Raw genomic sequence first — 16,657 nt, 5'->3', positions numbered from 1 at the left:
TTACTATTAAAGCCATCCAGTGTCAAGTGGTCATTACAGCTGCAGAACTGCTAGGTTGGATAAGAACCAACGAATAATAGAAAACATGGGTCGGTCGACCACCGCGCGAACGACCCCGAATCTGTCTGGTAGCTCGCGCGAGAGCCGACCGACTGATTCGTGGGAGATGTTGAGGCAAGTAAGATTCTAAACCTCTATAATTTTGTAGAGATGTAATCTCCCTCAGTATCTTTTACCACTTATTCCATAGTGATTGGAAGAACTTCATTCCTTATTCCACCTTCCCTTTTCCAATAGAGGAGGAGCCAGCGACTACATCCATACACCGTAGACCGCCCGTGATCGCGTACACATAAGTTTGTCAACTCTTACGTGAACCGTACCGTGAATGGCCTTTTTCGAAACGTGTTTCCTTCATCCTATAACTTTGAATCCTTCGAACGTAGCCTGAAAAAGCGCTTATTGAACCGGCAAAATGCCAACCATTAAGAGTAAATCATTCCCTGTTCGGTTAATTGTATTCAAGGACCATATTGTTTCTATGCTTGATCAAGATTCTGTTACACGTTGTACTATAACAAAAAAAAGTAAAACGTAAATTCATATCTTATTTTATAATATATTAGAGACTCGCCTCGTTTTCGTACGAGTAAATAGAAGATAAAAAAAATTAAAATAAAATACAGCTCATGATACTTGTTGATAATATAGCTCTCTATAGATGAAAGAATTTTTAAAATCGATTAAGTAACATTGAGTTTATCCATTACAAACAAAAAATAAAATATTTCCCTCTTAAAATATTAATTTACATTTTATAAATATAATTTAGAATGCTAAACAAGTTACGGTCTAACTCGTGGAAAGCGATATCACAGAATTGATGCAACAAAAAATTTATCTACTCCATGGCAGTAACCAGTATTTACAGATATCGTATAAATATATTGTAATGCTTATGATACCTATCATGTGTATTCGTGGAGACTACCGTTCAAACCAAAACAACATTTCAAACGTAGCTGCTTATCGGGAGAAATACGAATGGGACAGAGTTATCCATGCAGATGACTTTTGTACAAAGCATTGAGTATGATTGAGTTTTAAACGAATCACAATAGCTACATCAAAAAGGGCCGAATCATAAATTTAGCTATGTTGTACAACAAATTATTGAGTGATACTTACTGAGTTTCTACTTTGGCAGCTTCGGTTTTGATTTAGCATAGAGTATTTTAGACACAGTAAACACGTTCAATAATAATACTAACAACATTAACATTGTTTTTGTTATAACTATAATACATATTGCGTAAAGGTAAATAATAAAATGCATTTATTAATTCTTAAAGAACGACTAGATAATAATTATAAAAAGTATTTACGGGTATATCTTTTGTAGAGGAAAAAATTTCCACCAACCAACCAGCTAACGATTCTCCCCTGGTGTATTACTCAAGAAATTGTATGAGAAATAGGTACGTTTATCAAAATATAGGTTAGCTTTCTGATTGTCTGAGGTCTTAAGACCTCGGTCGATCCTTTAACACTTGATGAAAAACGTAAGACTTTACCTGTTACAAGAAGATGCGTTAGTGCGTGCAATAAATTTGAAAATTCTTATCTGTTCTTCAGAGCCTTAATCACGTTATTTACATCCGGCGACGTACTATCATCTAATGAAAATGTAAAACTTAAACTTGGCAAGTAAACAGTTGCATATTTTGGTTCACACGACATACTGTAATGCATAATAAAGTTAGTAAGCGCAAACTAAGACTGGCCGTGCGCCAGAATGTGTTGCCAACGATAACTATTCAATGATAGCCTTCTTTTAGTTAATCGTGTTTGGGTATAATAGCAACGCGTGGTCATAAAACGTATCCAATTATTTATGATTGTATCCTCTCTATATTATCAAGACCTTGTGAACATATTTCACATATATTTTCATATGAATGTAATATTATTTCAAGAAATCGAGCTTATTGAAATAATAAAGTTATTTAAATATACGCTAAAATGGTTGACTTGTTTTTTATCAAAGTAACAGCGCATAATATGTGCAATAAAAAGATTTTTGTCGAAATTATTAAATACAAAGATCAATTACAAAAAAGGGACATACGTATCTAGGATTTTTTTTATAAATTATTTAAAGAGTAAAAACCAAATCATAAATCAAGATTCTTGGGCATTCTGAAAGTCTTATCTTCGTATTTATAACCCCTAAATACTTTTATTGTTCACTAGTAAAATGTGCAAAACTATTTTTGACTAGAATTCCAAATAAAAAAAAAACACAAAATCATTGATTATGGAATAACGCATAAATAATACCTATTATAATACGTATGGAGTTACATGTTCTTTATGAGATGTGTTTTTAATCTAAAAAAAATATCATACAAATTTATATTCCATGGGAGCAATACTTCTTGTTGACTTCGTCCATGTAGGAAGCTACTTCTCCACATCCCAACCCATTGCATTGGGTTTATTTCTTATTTCTTTTTCTATTTCTTTATTTCTTTTGCTTTTTATATGTACCGTTTAGCTACTTAGGTAGTAGTATAGTAGGTAGGTATTTTTCTGCCTTATTTTCTTTTATATGATTTATCATCATTAGAATTATAGTTGTATATGTATTTATATAGGTGTATATATATATATATATATATATATATATATATATATATATATATATATGTATGTATTTATGGATATATATGTATAAGTAACAATATTTGTACTTATTTTAGTAATAAATGCACACCTACTTAATTTTCTGCTTGCCTTATGGTTAACTGGTAAAAAACCGTCATTAGGTGTTAAGTCCGTCATATGTACACTTACTTATTTAATTGTGCATTAAAGTTTAAATTAATAAATAAATTATTTCGTTTTGGTCTATTTAAAAATTTTCAAATTACACGTATAGGAATATTTTTAACTGATACTTTATATATGTATCAATCAATCAAGAAAAATTACCAGTATAATTATACTCGTACCTAAAAATACTATACGATTATGTATAATCTGTTACCTTTGGTATATATTCTGTGATTATGTGACCAAGTTTACTGGTTTTCCATATCCAAATAGAATATAAAAGACCGCCTCTGAAATCACAATCCGAGCTGTATTGTTAAGAATGCAGTACAAATCGCCTGAAGACTCGTATATTTCTTGTTGAGTTGAAGCGTTAGATTAGAGGGCTCTCCGGTTCAAAAGATTTATGACGGCAATACTAAGTCGATTTAGAGTGTTTAGGGATCCCAGTATAGTACAATTTTCACAAACCAAAGTGTTATTGTTCGAACGTGGAAATAACCATTACGAGATCGCTTCTTCCTTAAAGAGGCCATCAAAGTAAACAAAGGCATTAAAACTACTTAATTGAAATCTATAATAATTGTATTTGTACATATCTATATAGAAAATGAGGTAAAATATTTCTGGTATATATGTATTTCCGAGTGGATTACATTCCAATTATACGAAACTAATTAAAGTGCTCACACGAAACTGTTTCATTCATATTGTAATTCTGTTTCATACCTATGTTTTGTTTATCTTGATTTCATTGGACGCTATGTAATGTTAACTTTTTTATAACATAACTTTAAAATTAACTAATTGCTAATAATTTTATAAAATCCACTTCTTATAAATAAGCTGCTTATTCTCGTGAACTATTTTCTATAATTGCTGCTAGAATATGATAAAGTAAATGCTCTTTCAGTCGTGCTAACCCGAAAATTACCAATTTTCCTTTTTAATGCACGCCCCGCTTGATCAAAGGACGGTCGACGAAGCGACGACACATCACCTCGTCGGCTCATAAAATACGTTAGGTATTTCAGATTACCCAACCCATACCACTATACGCGTTGCGTAGCACTACATACTTAATACATATTAATCTTAGTAATATTATATATGTGAAAGATCTTTAGATGTTTGTTATTTAATAAGACTTAAAATGCAGAACAAACTGGGATTAAATTTGGTACATAAATGGACCGTATTCTATTCATAACATTTTATTTATAAATTTATAACCACATATTTTTATAATGCGGATAAAGACGCTGGTTACAGCTAGTCATCTTATAACACTTAATTTAAAACAAACAACTTTACTAATAAAGTTATATTTACAGTAAGACGGAATTTATAAAGAGAATAATGCACTCACGCTTCTAATAAAAGATTTGCTCATATCTTTAATATAGAGATTTAAATTATCTCTAAACGTGTTCATGTTTATATCCACTAAATATTCTAATTCATCAACAGAAACTTGTAAAGGGAATGTAGGGACTTTAGGAGGCTCCAATACTACTTCGTCGTTCTCTACCCATGGATACCAAATATAGTTGTGAAATGAAGGATTAGCTTTCGGATCTAATTGAGGCTGACGTCTAGGCACCATATCCGCCCATAAAGTTCTGAGTCGTAAAGTCAGATGTCTCACTAAGTCCGGTAAATTATTCCACAAGTCATTGCTTTCAGTTGGATCAGCTGTTATATTATAAAGACAACCTTTCGCTGAAATTTTGAAAACAAACAATTACTTATACTGCAATATAAACAAAATAAGAATACCAAGAAAAAAATAGTATATGTACCAAAAAGATAAATACCTTGAGTTGGTACACAGGGCTCTGTGTTTATTTCATTCTCGTTAATATATGTCATACTTAATTCTTTTCGTTTAGCAAATGCTAAATCAACATCCAATACCAAATCCAATGTTTCTCTAATTATTCGATTTGCATCGCATTCTAGTAACATGTTTTCGTAGGATGGTATTGTATTTCTTAAAACCTTTAATTCTTTACTGTAATAACCGCTAAAATTTCGGTTCACATTACCTATAATTATTTTGAAGTCACCCTCTCTGAATGCGGCCCATCCATTCAAGTCATCTATTGTTATTAAAACATCAAGTCGCTTAGGTCTCTCATCGCTATTAATTGTATCCCATTGATTAACGCCATCTATGTTTTCTGGTATGTTTCCGCCTGCTACGTTAACTAACGTAGGAAGCCAATCAGTAACATGAAACAATCCATCATGTATTTTGGATGATATTGATGAATGCCATAGAAAAGCTACGCCACGAGCAGCGCCTTCCCAAGGAGAGCCCTTAACACCTCGCAATGGTAAATTGGATCCAAAGTTTTGCGAAGGCCCAATTGGTGCCGCTCCGTTATCCGAAACGAAGACAATTATTGTGTTATCGAGTATTTCTCTCTCTGCTAACATTGAAAGTATGTGTCCTATGCTTTTATCTAAACTTGTTACTAATCCTGAAATATATAAAATATACAAATGTAAATGTCATAAAAATGTAAATAGCTAATGGTAATTGTAGATAATTCCGTAATGTAAAGTAGTTTCAATATTTATAATAATATTATCAATAATATTTACTAATAATAGATACCCATAGCATCATAGATCTGAGAGCACATTATTTGCCTTTTTTAGGGAATCAGGCCTCCACCTGCAAAATAATCTTCAATGCGCCAATTTATCATTGGCCCAAAATAATTATATTTTATAATATAACAGATAGGGTATATATAGATATATAAAAAAAATAAAAAATATATTTATTGCATTATCATATCAACCATTATCTGTCCACTGCTAAACATTGGTTGATATTTAAGAACCTTTCTTTCCCTTTGGTTGTCGGTTCTTCAAGCTATGCGACCAGTCTATTGCCACATGCACTTGCTTATCCTTGCTTATTCTTTGCGATATCTTCATTTCGGATTCTGTCACGCAAAGAACTTTGATCATAGCCATCTCAATACTTTGCAGAGTAATTTTAAGCTTTTGTATATGTCTATATACCGCATAGGATGATTTTTAGATTCCATAGGACATCACTAGCAACACGCACTAGTTAAAAAGGTAGGTAAGAGGTATTGTAGATGAAAAGATGAGGCGTTACTTTTTCAAACGCTTCCAGCCAAGTTCGATTAGTCGGTTGACCTGAATGCTCATGATTATAAAATGTATATAAATTATTTAAATCAGAATAGGGAAGTATCAATATTAATTAACTGGAATTCAAATTACCTGCATACAATCTCCTAGCAGAATGAGCGATATACCCATTTGCTTCTATACTATCTAAAGGCGGTTGCAAGTTAACAAACCCACCGCCGGCGTGAGGTGCGGCATGAGATATGTGAAGATATAACGGTACAGATGTATTATGATCTCTTATTACTGAAATATAAAAATACATATGATATTAAAATTTAACTTAAAAAAGCAACAACGGTATTAATCAAAACGAAAAGTAAATTATTAAATTGTTTTTTTTTTCCTTTTAATAGAATTTTATTTTATATTAATGATTTAACTCTTACTACTAAATAAAATGTGAAATGCAATGTATATTACTTTATTATACTTATATTTCCATTTAAAAATATATAAATAATTATTGTTGTCTAATTTATAGCATACTTCGAATAGCTTGATCCGTAAGGATTTCAGTCAAATGACCAGTTTGATCAAATACAGGCTCTCTGTTTTCGAAAAGATCGAGCCCATAGTAATCAGCGCCGTTGCAGTTCTGGAAAAAAGGAAATGTAAAAGTGAACTTATAAGTGATAATTATTATTTAATTCAAAATTTTTGACAAAATTATCGAAAGCATAACCAGTAATTTTTCTTAAGTAAATAAAAATAATTTATTATAATCATAGTTATTAGAATATTTATAATCACAATCAATATTAATTGATGATATAGAACTGAGAATGACAACAAGCTGACTGTTTACTTAATAAAAAAGCGATAACTTTTGTCTCTAAATATTTAATGTAATGTAATTACAGATTTCATACTCATAGTGAACGCTACATCTGCATTACACGTGGTATCTATTGAAAAAATATTGCACTGGTGTATAGTAGGATTAATGTTAAAGAGTGGTACTAACTTAAGAGAGTTAGATTCAGGCTTAGAACACAAAATGAAATGCAACTCTAGCAACATTTATTTTAAATTAGTCATCAACTAGTTTAAAACAAAGATATATACTCGGCGCAATCTGCAGGCCCTGCTTTTGATGCAATCGAATTGAGATCAAATCGAAATATATCGAATAGACGACAAATAGTATAATGGTTGTCCATTTGTATTATGGTAAAATAGCGGTGTTGTATTTGTATGAGTTAGTTTAGTTATAGGTTATTAATAATTATAATTATAACAATTTAAAATGCAACACCAAACTTATTAGTTTCATTAGTATTGACCAAATAATGAAAAAGCTGTGTATTTTATTTTGTTTCCCCTTTATTTATTTTTTGTCTTTTATTACTGCAGTCTTGTACAATTACATAATATATAATAAAAATATCGAAATTTTTTACAAAGTCTCACAAAGTTTGAAGTTCAGGACTAAACAATAAGAATTTATAGGAAAATTGTTCCAATATAACTCATCAAAGTTGCATTTCAAACATCTTTCAAACCAGTACCGCCATATGATATAACGCGATTTGGTTTAATTTTAGATAATATTTTAAATTTCACTTTACTATTTTTCACTTATTACTTTCGACTTACTAACTGCATCTTGTGGCTTTGCTAGCATGGATTAAAAATAATCTATATGTTAATTATAGATTCATTTATTCATGCAAATCTATTCAAACGTTTAATTTTGTAAATGAGTATAAACATATAATTATTACATGTAGTAATTTTTACGTTTATCATATTAGTAAGGATTAAAGAACCCTAGAATCACGCGGAAGTGGCTTAAAACCTACTCTATAAGAATGTCATAAATAAAAATTCCTTTATATTTACATATACCTATATCCCTTGTAAGGGACCACAAAAAGTTATCATGATCATGATGATTATAAAACATATTATTTACTATTTTTAAATTCAATGACACCTGCCCCTTGCATTATGAAACATATTCAAGTTTTTTTGTAATTATGATACTTTGTGTTCTAGTCACAATGGTTTCTAGGGGGAACCTCCACGCGGTTCCCCCTAAAAACCATTATTATTTATTTATTTATTTAACTCTTTATTGCACCATAAATAAAAATATACAATGACAAGTGAATAATTTAAATGAAATACAGTAACATAAATACAGATTGAAATATACACATAAAGGTACAAAAGGCGGTCTTATCGCTAGGGCAATCTCTTACAGACAACCTTTAGTTAAGGGAGAACAGATAGAAAAGGGTAGGTGGCGCAAGAGTGAATCAACAATTTTCGTGCACAAAATACAAAAACATGTAATGCACAAAAATATCAAATACATATAATTTATTACACTACTTACTATAACAATATATATACATACATACATACACATAAAAACCATCGTGGTTAATTCTAGTGGAATTCGTCACGAAGGGCTAACTGCCCTGCTTTCATCGTCACTTATCATTTCTCACTGGTGCCTCGCCAGCGTATATGGATAAGGTTATCATTCCATTATCACCCACTATAAAAAACTTAATATATGGTTGACTGGTAGAGAACGCAATTAGGTGTTAAAATTATATATATCATAATTTTAATTTTACAGATTATAAGTAAGATAAGATTGATGACAACTTTGTTGTCTGTATGTTGTCTTTTTTTGTTCGTTTTAATTTTAAAACTTGTCTAAAAGGTTCGAATTAAATTAAAATAAAATTGATTTCAATGACTACGATAAACTCAAACAAAGAGACCTTTGTCTTGCAGTAAGACATTAGATACTGCGACTAAAAATAAGAAAATGAAAATTCCAATTTAGGATAGGTTATTTAAAGTTCAAATTAAAAAGAACTAATAAGTAGTGATTGTCAAAATCGAATATCTATACATACATATAAATAGACTGTACCTCTATAAGATTATACGTGAGGTAATCCACAGATCGACCCACGAAGCCGTAGAAAGAATCGAATCCTCTGTAGGTGGGTAGATAATGTTCTCTAGATTCGCCTACGTTCCATTTTCCGACCAAATGTGTTGAGTACCCCAACTTTTGTAAATAGGATGGCAGTAATAGTTCTGTTATAGGTATACCGCGGTCTTCGGCTGCCGATATTGAGATGCCTTGAGTACCTGAAATATGATGTGCCAATACTATCAGTAACAAGATGTTTGATTAATGCCGAAATCATCAATCCTATATATTACAAAATTGGTGAAGTCCGAATACATATTTTATTTATGTATTTATTTATAATATGTTATACAAATTATTATATTAATTATTGACATTCTATTGAAAATATATATAATTTTGGATATATTAAAAAGTATTCAACAAAACAATTTTTGTAAATTTTATTTCAGCTAAATCGAGAATATTTAAATTTGATTAGTTATTCCTAATCAAATTTAACGACGAACATATTTAAAGATGTACACCGACGCATCACATTAAAATTTTCTCATCACTAAGTATTTTAATATCCATATTAAAAGAAGCTCTTCTCGTTGTCTCAAATTGTTGTTTAAGACATATTCTCATATTCAAATAGTACAACGTTATGTTTTATAATACTGATATATTTCTGAATTTTTTCCACTTTGATCTTTTAACATTATATTGCTGAAAATACTATATATTTTTATATAGATATTTTTTAATAAAACAAGAATCTCATAGTTTATTTATTGTAATATTTTGATGAATATTCGAAATAGCATTCATAACAGGTAGGTATATTTAAAATAGTTCAAAGAAAAATGGATTTCGACAAATAGAAAAAAACAAAGTAATCTAAACCGAATCCATGCTAACGAATAGGAAGCCCTTCATCACATTGGGAAATATAAAAAAGGTTTAAAGTATTATGGAGATCATATTACAAAAACTGAATAGGATAAATAGGTATCACAAAATATTAAAATAAACATGAAATCTATGAAAAAAAAAATATTGTGTTGATTACATATTATACACAAAGTTATACTTTATAAAGATAGTATATACATACCTATATATGTATACACAGACGTAATATAGGTGTAATACCAAAAGAAATAGTTTCTTAAAACGGAATAAATTCTGATTTTTATTCGACACATCGTCACGACTTATATCAATGTAAAAGGATATCGATAATGACGGTAATTTATTTAAATTCATCGAATGGCAAAAAACTCTCCTGCATACATGGACAGTTTTCTGTCATATTCATACGAAACTTAACAAAATACTCAGTGTATGTATTATGTAATATCCATGATAGTATAACTGCCTTAAGTGCCTTCATTCCCAGTAATGTCACTACCTAATATCTCTCTTCAAACCGAAAGACAGCCATACAAACACAGCTGCTTGACAGTGAATATTTTAATGGGTATTAAAATTAAAAATAATCCATACATAAATAACATTAATAAAAAGTGTTGTCTTTGTAAAATAATTATAATAATTAATAATTTATAAAAAAAATGAAAAGTAACATAGCTATATACATGTATGCATAGAAAACCACTCAATTCGAACATAAAGTACTTAAATTTTAGTCTATGCGCAATTCGCTATATACACATTTAGAAATATAAATTTGCATTATTATATTGCTTAATTTGAAAATTAATTGGCCTTCGCTTTATCAAAGTTGCGGATAAACGCCAGTAAATATATAAACAGAATTAGTAAATAAATAAACAAAGCAATTATAATATTATATTAACCTGATTACTAAGTGACTTTTGAACTAAAATCCACAAAGCGTTTTCATTTAAGTGGTATTGTGATACAACAGTCGTTTTCAAATAAACCCAATTAACTAGTGTAACTCTAACTCTACCCTATTGAATACTAAATGGTAATATCAAAGTAAAATAATTCTATGTGAAACATTACAACTATCTCTATATTTCGGCTTATTTTATGAGTTACAAGTATTTACAACAACACTTAATACGAACAACAAACATGAATACGGTACCAATTCTACTAATCCCTGCCAACGTTTACCCTTGATGGATAAGAGTGGAATTTTATTCCACCTATCCCTATTGATATAGAGATGAATCCATTTCCACTTATCCCTACAGAACGATTATGTTAACAAGTACACTTCTGTACATAAATAACGTCCTTTTTTCAAGGAATCTCCTTAGTAAAAATGACGTTTGAATGGGTCCATTACTAAATATTCATACTTACCAAGACGCATGGCATATTTGCCGGTAAAAAACGCACTTCTAGAAGCTGTTCCCTCCGTATCGGTGTAGTATTGATTAAGTATCACACCTTCATAAGCAAGTACGTCAATATTAGGTGTCAAAATATTATCTGATCCATGGAAACTTACATCGTCCCAACCCTGAAAGCGGATAAATAAATTGTATAGGAAATAAAATCTAGAATACTCATATACCTCTGTCATATTTTTATAACTAATGTGTACAATAACAAGAAACAAAAAGTATCAAAAAAAAAAATAATCTAGAATTTATAAGTTTTATTTTGATAAGCAACTAAACCTATAACAGCTACTTACAATTTTTTCATAAACCACATCAATTATATAAGTATAATAATATTGTAGTATATACTATTTATATTACACATACGAAAGTTTGTAAGGCCGGATGTACGGCAGGCACTTTTTCAAGCAAATAGTACTGAACAGATTTGAAGGAAATTTGGTACACAAGTAGGTTACATCCTAACTTAGCACATAGAATATTATATGTACTAATTTACATGGATAAAGCAGCGGAATACAGCCAATCTCATATACTATATAACTAAATAGGTAAATGACAGTATTAATAGTTAGAAATGTATTAAATATATTCTTTATTTGCTTGTATGTTCTTGCTTGATTTAAATACAAAGCTTTTATTTCTTGATATACTTGGAATTCTTACCAAATCATCAGCAACTATAAAAACTATATTTGGTTGTAGCGTTTCCTCAGACGACACTAATGACACTACAATAATGAGACTGTAAACATAATAAAACATTGATTAAGTAAAATAGCTTTATTATTACAGTAAGCATCGTAAATATATGGTGTATGGATATCTATGAATAATTTTCGTACAAGCGAATGGTTACTGACTATATAAATATTTAGAACATTCAGAGGTATTTACGTAAAATAAAAAATAAGCATAAAACAAAAACAATTATCTATTTAAAACAATCTCACCATATCACTGCGAATAACATGTTTTCGGTGAACGATCCTACACGTAGTCAAACAATATTCTAGATTGAAGTCGTCTAAAAGCCGGTAGTTACGATAAGTAGGTTATATTTAAAAATAAACAAGCACACAGAATGAACGGATAGCGGATATTGATAGTGCACCTTTTTTAATACATGTCTCATGTTGTATCAGCCGTTAACTCTTCACTGCTGAACATAGCCTCCCCCATCAGGAGGGTTTTGCCAGTATTTGCCACGCTTCGCGTGCACTACTGTTCATCCCTCCACTATAAGCTTCCTTAGTCGCCTCTTACGACACGCACCAGAAAGAATGAGGTGGCCTATTTTAACCCGGTTAATACCGGGTAGGTTCCGGTTTAATCCTTCTATATTAGATATATATTTATTAAAATAGTCAAAAAGTATTTATCAAAAGTCGTTTGCCCAAATCTCTGTCCCATTCGTGTTACTACCGTAAAGCAGTTATGTTTGCATAACTGTATTTCGGTTTGAAGGGTAGAATATGGCAGTAAATTTTCGGGGTCCAGAGGACTAATACCTAAGTCCTCAGGAATGGCAATACATGGGGAGTATCATGGGCGAAACAGTATACTCTGTTATGTCCATGGTACTGCTCATGTCCATATGCGACGGTTACCACTTTCCATCAGGTGGGCCGTCAGCTTGTTTGCCATTCTAAGTTGCATAAAAAATTTATATTTATTACTATTTAATATTATAATTTATTTATTGATTGAAATTTATTACACTTATTGTTATAGGCGCACTATTACTATTATAAGATGTAAAATAAATATAAAATATTATCGTGCCGTAACAAATTGACTGACCAATTTTAGATTTGTGAAATTATAATAATATAAATAATTTGAAATATATACTATAGCTTGAATACTAAAAATTTAAGTACCTGTCATTTAGATGTATATTCGCTTCTTTCTCATGATTAAACGCTTCGCTGCAGCTAATAAATTGCTGCCTAATATAAAACACTTGTTCATACTATAACATATTCGTCTGCCAACACAACGTGAAAAAGACAATACATATTTTACCCTCACAGAATATTATAAAAGCGACGTTATTGATTTCTGTTATTTTAAATAAGTTAGTCAATAAAACTATAAAATATGACATACGTATTGCTATGTATATGGATTTTCCAGAAATAATCAAAAACCCATTTATTATTAGCACTTGGCAACAAATTTTTTTATTATTATTACCTTAAATTTTATATTAATATTTACTTATTTATATTAATTATGATATTATATTAACCATAAGAGTAATTATTATTATTTTTGGAAGATCAGATCACGATAAAGACATAACATAAATTCATAGATATTCTATTGCTTTGATAAGTACAGTTATAAATTACAACAAAACCAGTTTATATTTCTAATGTATGTTTCATTACAATAGTAAACTTGATTTGTTATTATTAATAAAATTTCTACGAAAGTTTTTTTCCTAATACTTATCCGCATGCAGAATTAACCTTAATTTAAATGTCATTACAAAGTTAGAGAAACAACTCCTGTAAAGTTTTTGCAAAAAAGAAATAAGGATAAAAACAGCAGTTTCCCGACTTTTGCTATAAAATAATAATTTGCATGAAAAATGAGAACATCTGGTTTCACGTTGCCATGTCAGAAAAGACGAGCCACGTAATTAGTTATACAAGGATTTGCCTTACTTGTTTAATCACAAAGTGGGGAATTAACACAGATACTTTTTACTTTCTATAAAAAAAAAAATATTAATAAGTATGCTTACAGCTATAATCGCTAATGTCGTAGTCAGTAGCTTTTGTCAACCGTCGCCAGTATGACGAACATAACTCTACTTAGCCACTTTTCTCCAAAGTATTAGAATGCTATGTGGCATGAGTTGTGATTAGTTTCGGGTTTGTTATCGTTAATTTTTGTCATCAAAGGTTTTTTGTCGGTCAGATTCAAACTTTAGACCTTTGCGGTTCATAAGTCGAGTATACTATATACTGGTAAGCCACGACACTCTTATGATTTTTATACTTAAGGATGAATCTGTATCATTAATATTGTATATAAATAGTAATGTAGAGCCACTTTTACATAATTACCTATAATTCATGTTTGGCTTTAAATGCTATAGTCATACTTTTCATGTAGAATATTATAGACTTCAGTTAGACAGTTATTGAAAAATTAATAGCTACTTTTTCATTAAAACTAACTATTAAACATCAAATAATCCTCCCCGATCCTTTATGTTACCTCGAATCTAATTAAGTAACTTAAAAGAGATCAAGAGAATTTGAACTAATTTCTAAGACGGGGTAAGCATATTTTAATAGGATCCCGATTGTAATGAAATCTCCAGCCTAACCCCTTGTCGAAGCTTAAAATATTATTCAAACTTGTTCCTCTGTGATAAATTTTCAACTTTATTGTTGTACTATTAAGGATCACTGTCGCTAGTATAATAAAAAACGCTGTATAAATGGTCTAACTAGTTAGGTCAAATAATTGAGTGCGCACTAGGAAAATGATGATGACTTCATTATCGGAAAAAAGTTGCACCCAGCAGAAGGACTATTCTCATTGACTCCAATTTTCATTTACGCTCGAAGGCGAAGGGCATTAAGTTAAGGGAAGCGTAACATTAGACGAACAACCCTCTATCATCAACATTGTCATTTAGTTTTAATAAGAAAAAATATACTTAGCTTTTACGTTTTTATATTTTTTAAATATAACTTAGAATATTGAAATAGCTATTTCACCTGATAGAAGATAGTAGACGTCGCCTATAAACACTAACAGCACCACGGGCATCACAGAATACATTATGACACGTTCATGGTTTTACTTTTGGGTTTCTTTCTGAGGACTAAGACACCATGCTTACATACTCTATAGTTGTACTAACATATCATTATCATCATCATATGAACCGTCAACTGACTACTACTGAACATAATCCTCCTCCTTGGGGGATTTTGAAAGTAGTTACCATGCTTCGCAGGCGGATTGGCAACCGCAGTTAGGCTTTGGAGAAGTTTTAAGAGGGACGCTGCTGCCCATTCCTGGCCCACCACGGGAAAGAAGGGAGTGGCCTATTCTATGCCGGGACCACACGGCAATTTTTTACTTTACTAACATATTCCATCTCAAACTGAAACAAGTTTGCAAGTATAATTATTTATAAAGTATAGTATAATTGCTACTCTTGCTTTTTATTTACAGATGTTTTTTACAGAACCGAATCTTTATTAACTAAATCTTCTTCCTGTATGAGATATTATAAAATTATACCTGTCATATATTTAACAAAAGAAATAGTGATAATTACATTAAATCAAATCCTAAGTTTATCCTGTATCCTCCGCATATATAACTACACAATATAAATAACAACAAAATATGAACATGATACTATTTCAGACTATTTTTGTAGAAAAAGGCACAAGTTTTTATAAATCTAATAGTTTTCACCTGAGCGAATACAGGTACATTACGTTTTACACCTTCGAAGCAAGTAAATGACTGAACCAATTTTAATAAATGAGGTGTCATTCGATTCGTCTTACAGAGTAGGTAATACTGGGTACATGAAAAATGGCTAAGCCCCTATTATCCCTAGCATAATTTACCTTTTAGAAATTTATCAAACGAGTTTTTTTTATCACTTTGTCGTCACCACTCTTATTGTTTATTTATTTAATATCGATAAAAAAAGTATATTTTTTGTAAATTCATAAAAACAGTACCTACTTGGTTTTTAATCAAACGTAATGAAACCATTATAATGTTCAATATTTTTTTCACTACCACATACCTTTAAGATATTATAACCAGTTTGACTATATTTTTATTTCGATAGCTGATATGTTTAGCTGAATTGCGTTCATGTAATTTCAATACGTGTCTTTTCTCCAACTGATTCAAATAGTAGACATCTCAAACTGTAACAGCTAGAAAGCTGAAATTTTTACCAATAATAAAAAACGTGGATGTGCAGTGTAAAATTTGAGCCAAATCACATTAGAACAAAGCCCCTGTGATTAAAAATGGACAGGATATAGGGATATCGCTCAAAATAATTTGGAATAACATAATAAATAGGTACTGGGCTAAAAATTGTACCCATTTGTAATGAACTTTAGTATACTCCTCACTCAGTAACTAATGCTGATTATAAGGTCCAGGCTAATGGTAGCGTGGTGAGCCAAGTTAAGCTTCCTAAAATATGGCTAAACGCCACGATGTCTAGCTCACCCGTCATATTTGTGAACGGATTTTGCTTCCGTGGGCTGGACTACTCATGTTTGCTGGTTTATTTTATACTGAATAATATAAATGAAATAAATGAGATAAATAGAATTCAATGCTAATTATAGTCACAATACCAACAAATGTAAAATTAATCTTAGCCTTAAGGGACTTTTCCAGCAGTTGT

The 16,657-nt window shown here is 30.5% G+C and overlaps 1 protein-coding gene across 1 annotated transcript; it reads right to left on the bottom strand.

The window, feature by feature from the left end:
* Positions 1-3,557: 3,557 nt before the first annotated feature.
* LOC113510132 (arylsulfatase B-like) lies at positions 3,558-12,266 on the bottom strand. The gene is made up of 8 exons (XM_031910824.2): positions 12,192-12,266; positions 11,905-11,983; positions 11,195-11,354; positions 8,906-9,129; positions 6,499-6,607; positions 6,103-6,255; positions 4,653-5,321; positions 3,558-4,557 (listed from the first exon to the last, which is right to left on the bottom strand). The coding sequence occupies exons 1-8, from the start codon at positions 12,209-12,211 to the stop codon at positions 4,181-4,183; spliced, it is 1,791 nt and encodes a 596-aa protein (XP_031766684.2). The 5' UTR covers positions 12,212-12,266; the 3' UTR covers positions 3,558-4,180.
* Between the last annotated feature and the right edge of the window lie 4,391 nt (positions 12,267-16,657).

Source organism: Galleria mellonella, unplaced genomic scaffold, assembly GCF_026898425.1.
Source record: "Galleria mellonella isolate WM207_F2 unplaced genomic scaffold, CSIRO_AGI_GalMel_v1 utg173, whole genome shotgun sequence".
Lineage (NCBI taxonomy): Eukaryota > Metazoa > Arthropoda > Insecta > Lepidoptera > Pyralidae > Galleria > Galleria mellonella.
The sequence above is the reverse complement of the archived record's forward strand: the minus strand, read 5'-3'. Positions and strand labels throughout refer to the sequence as shown.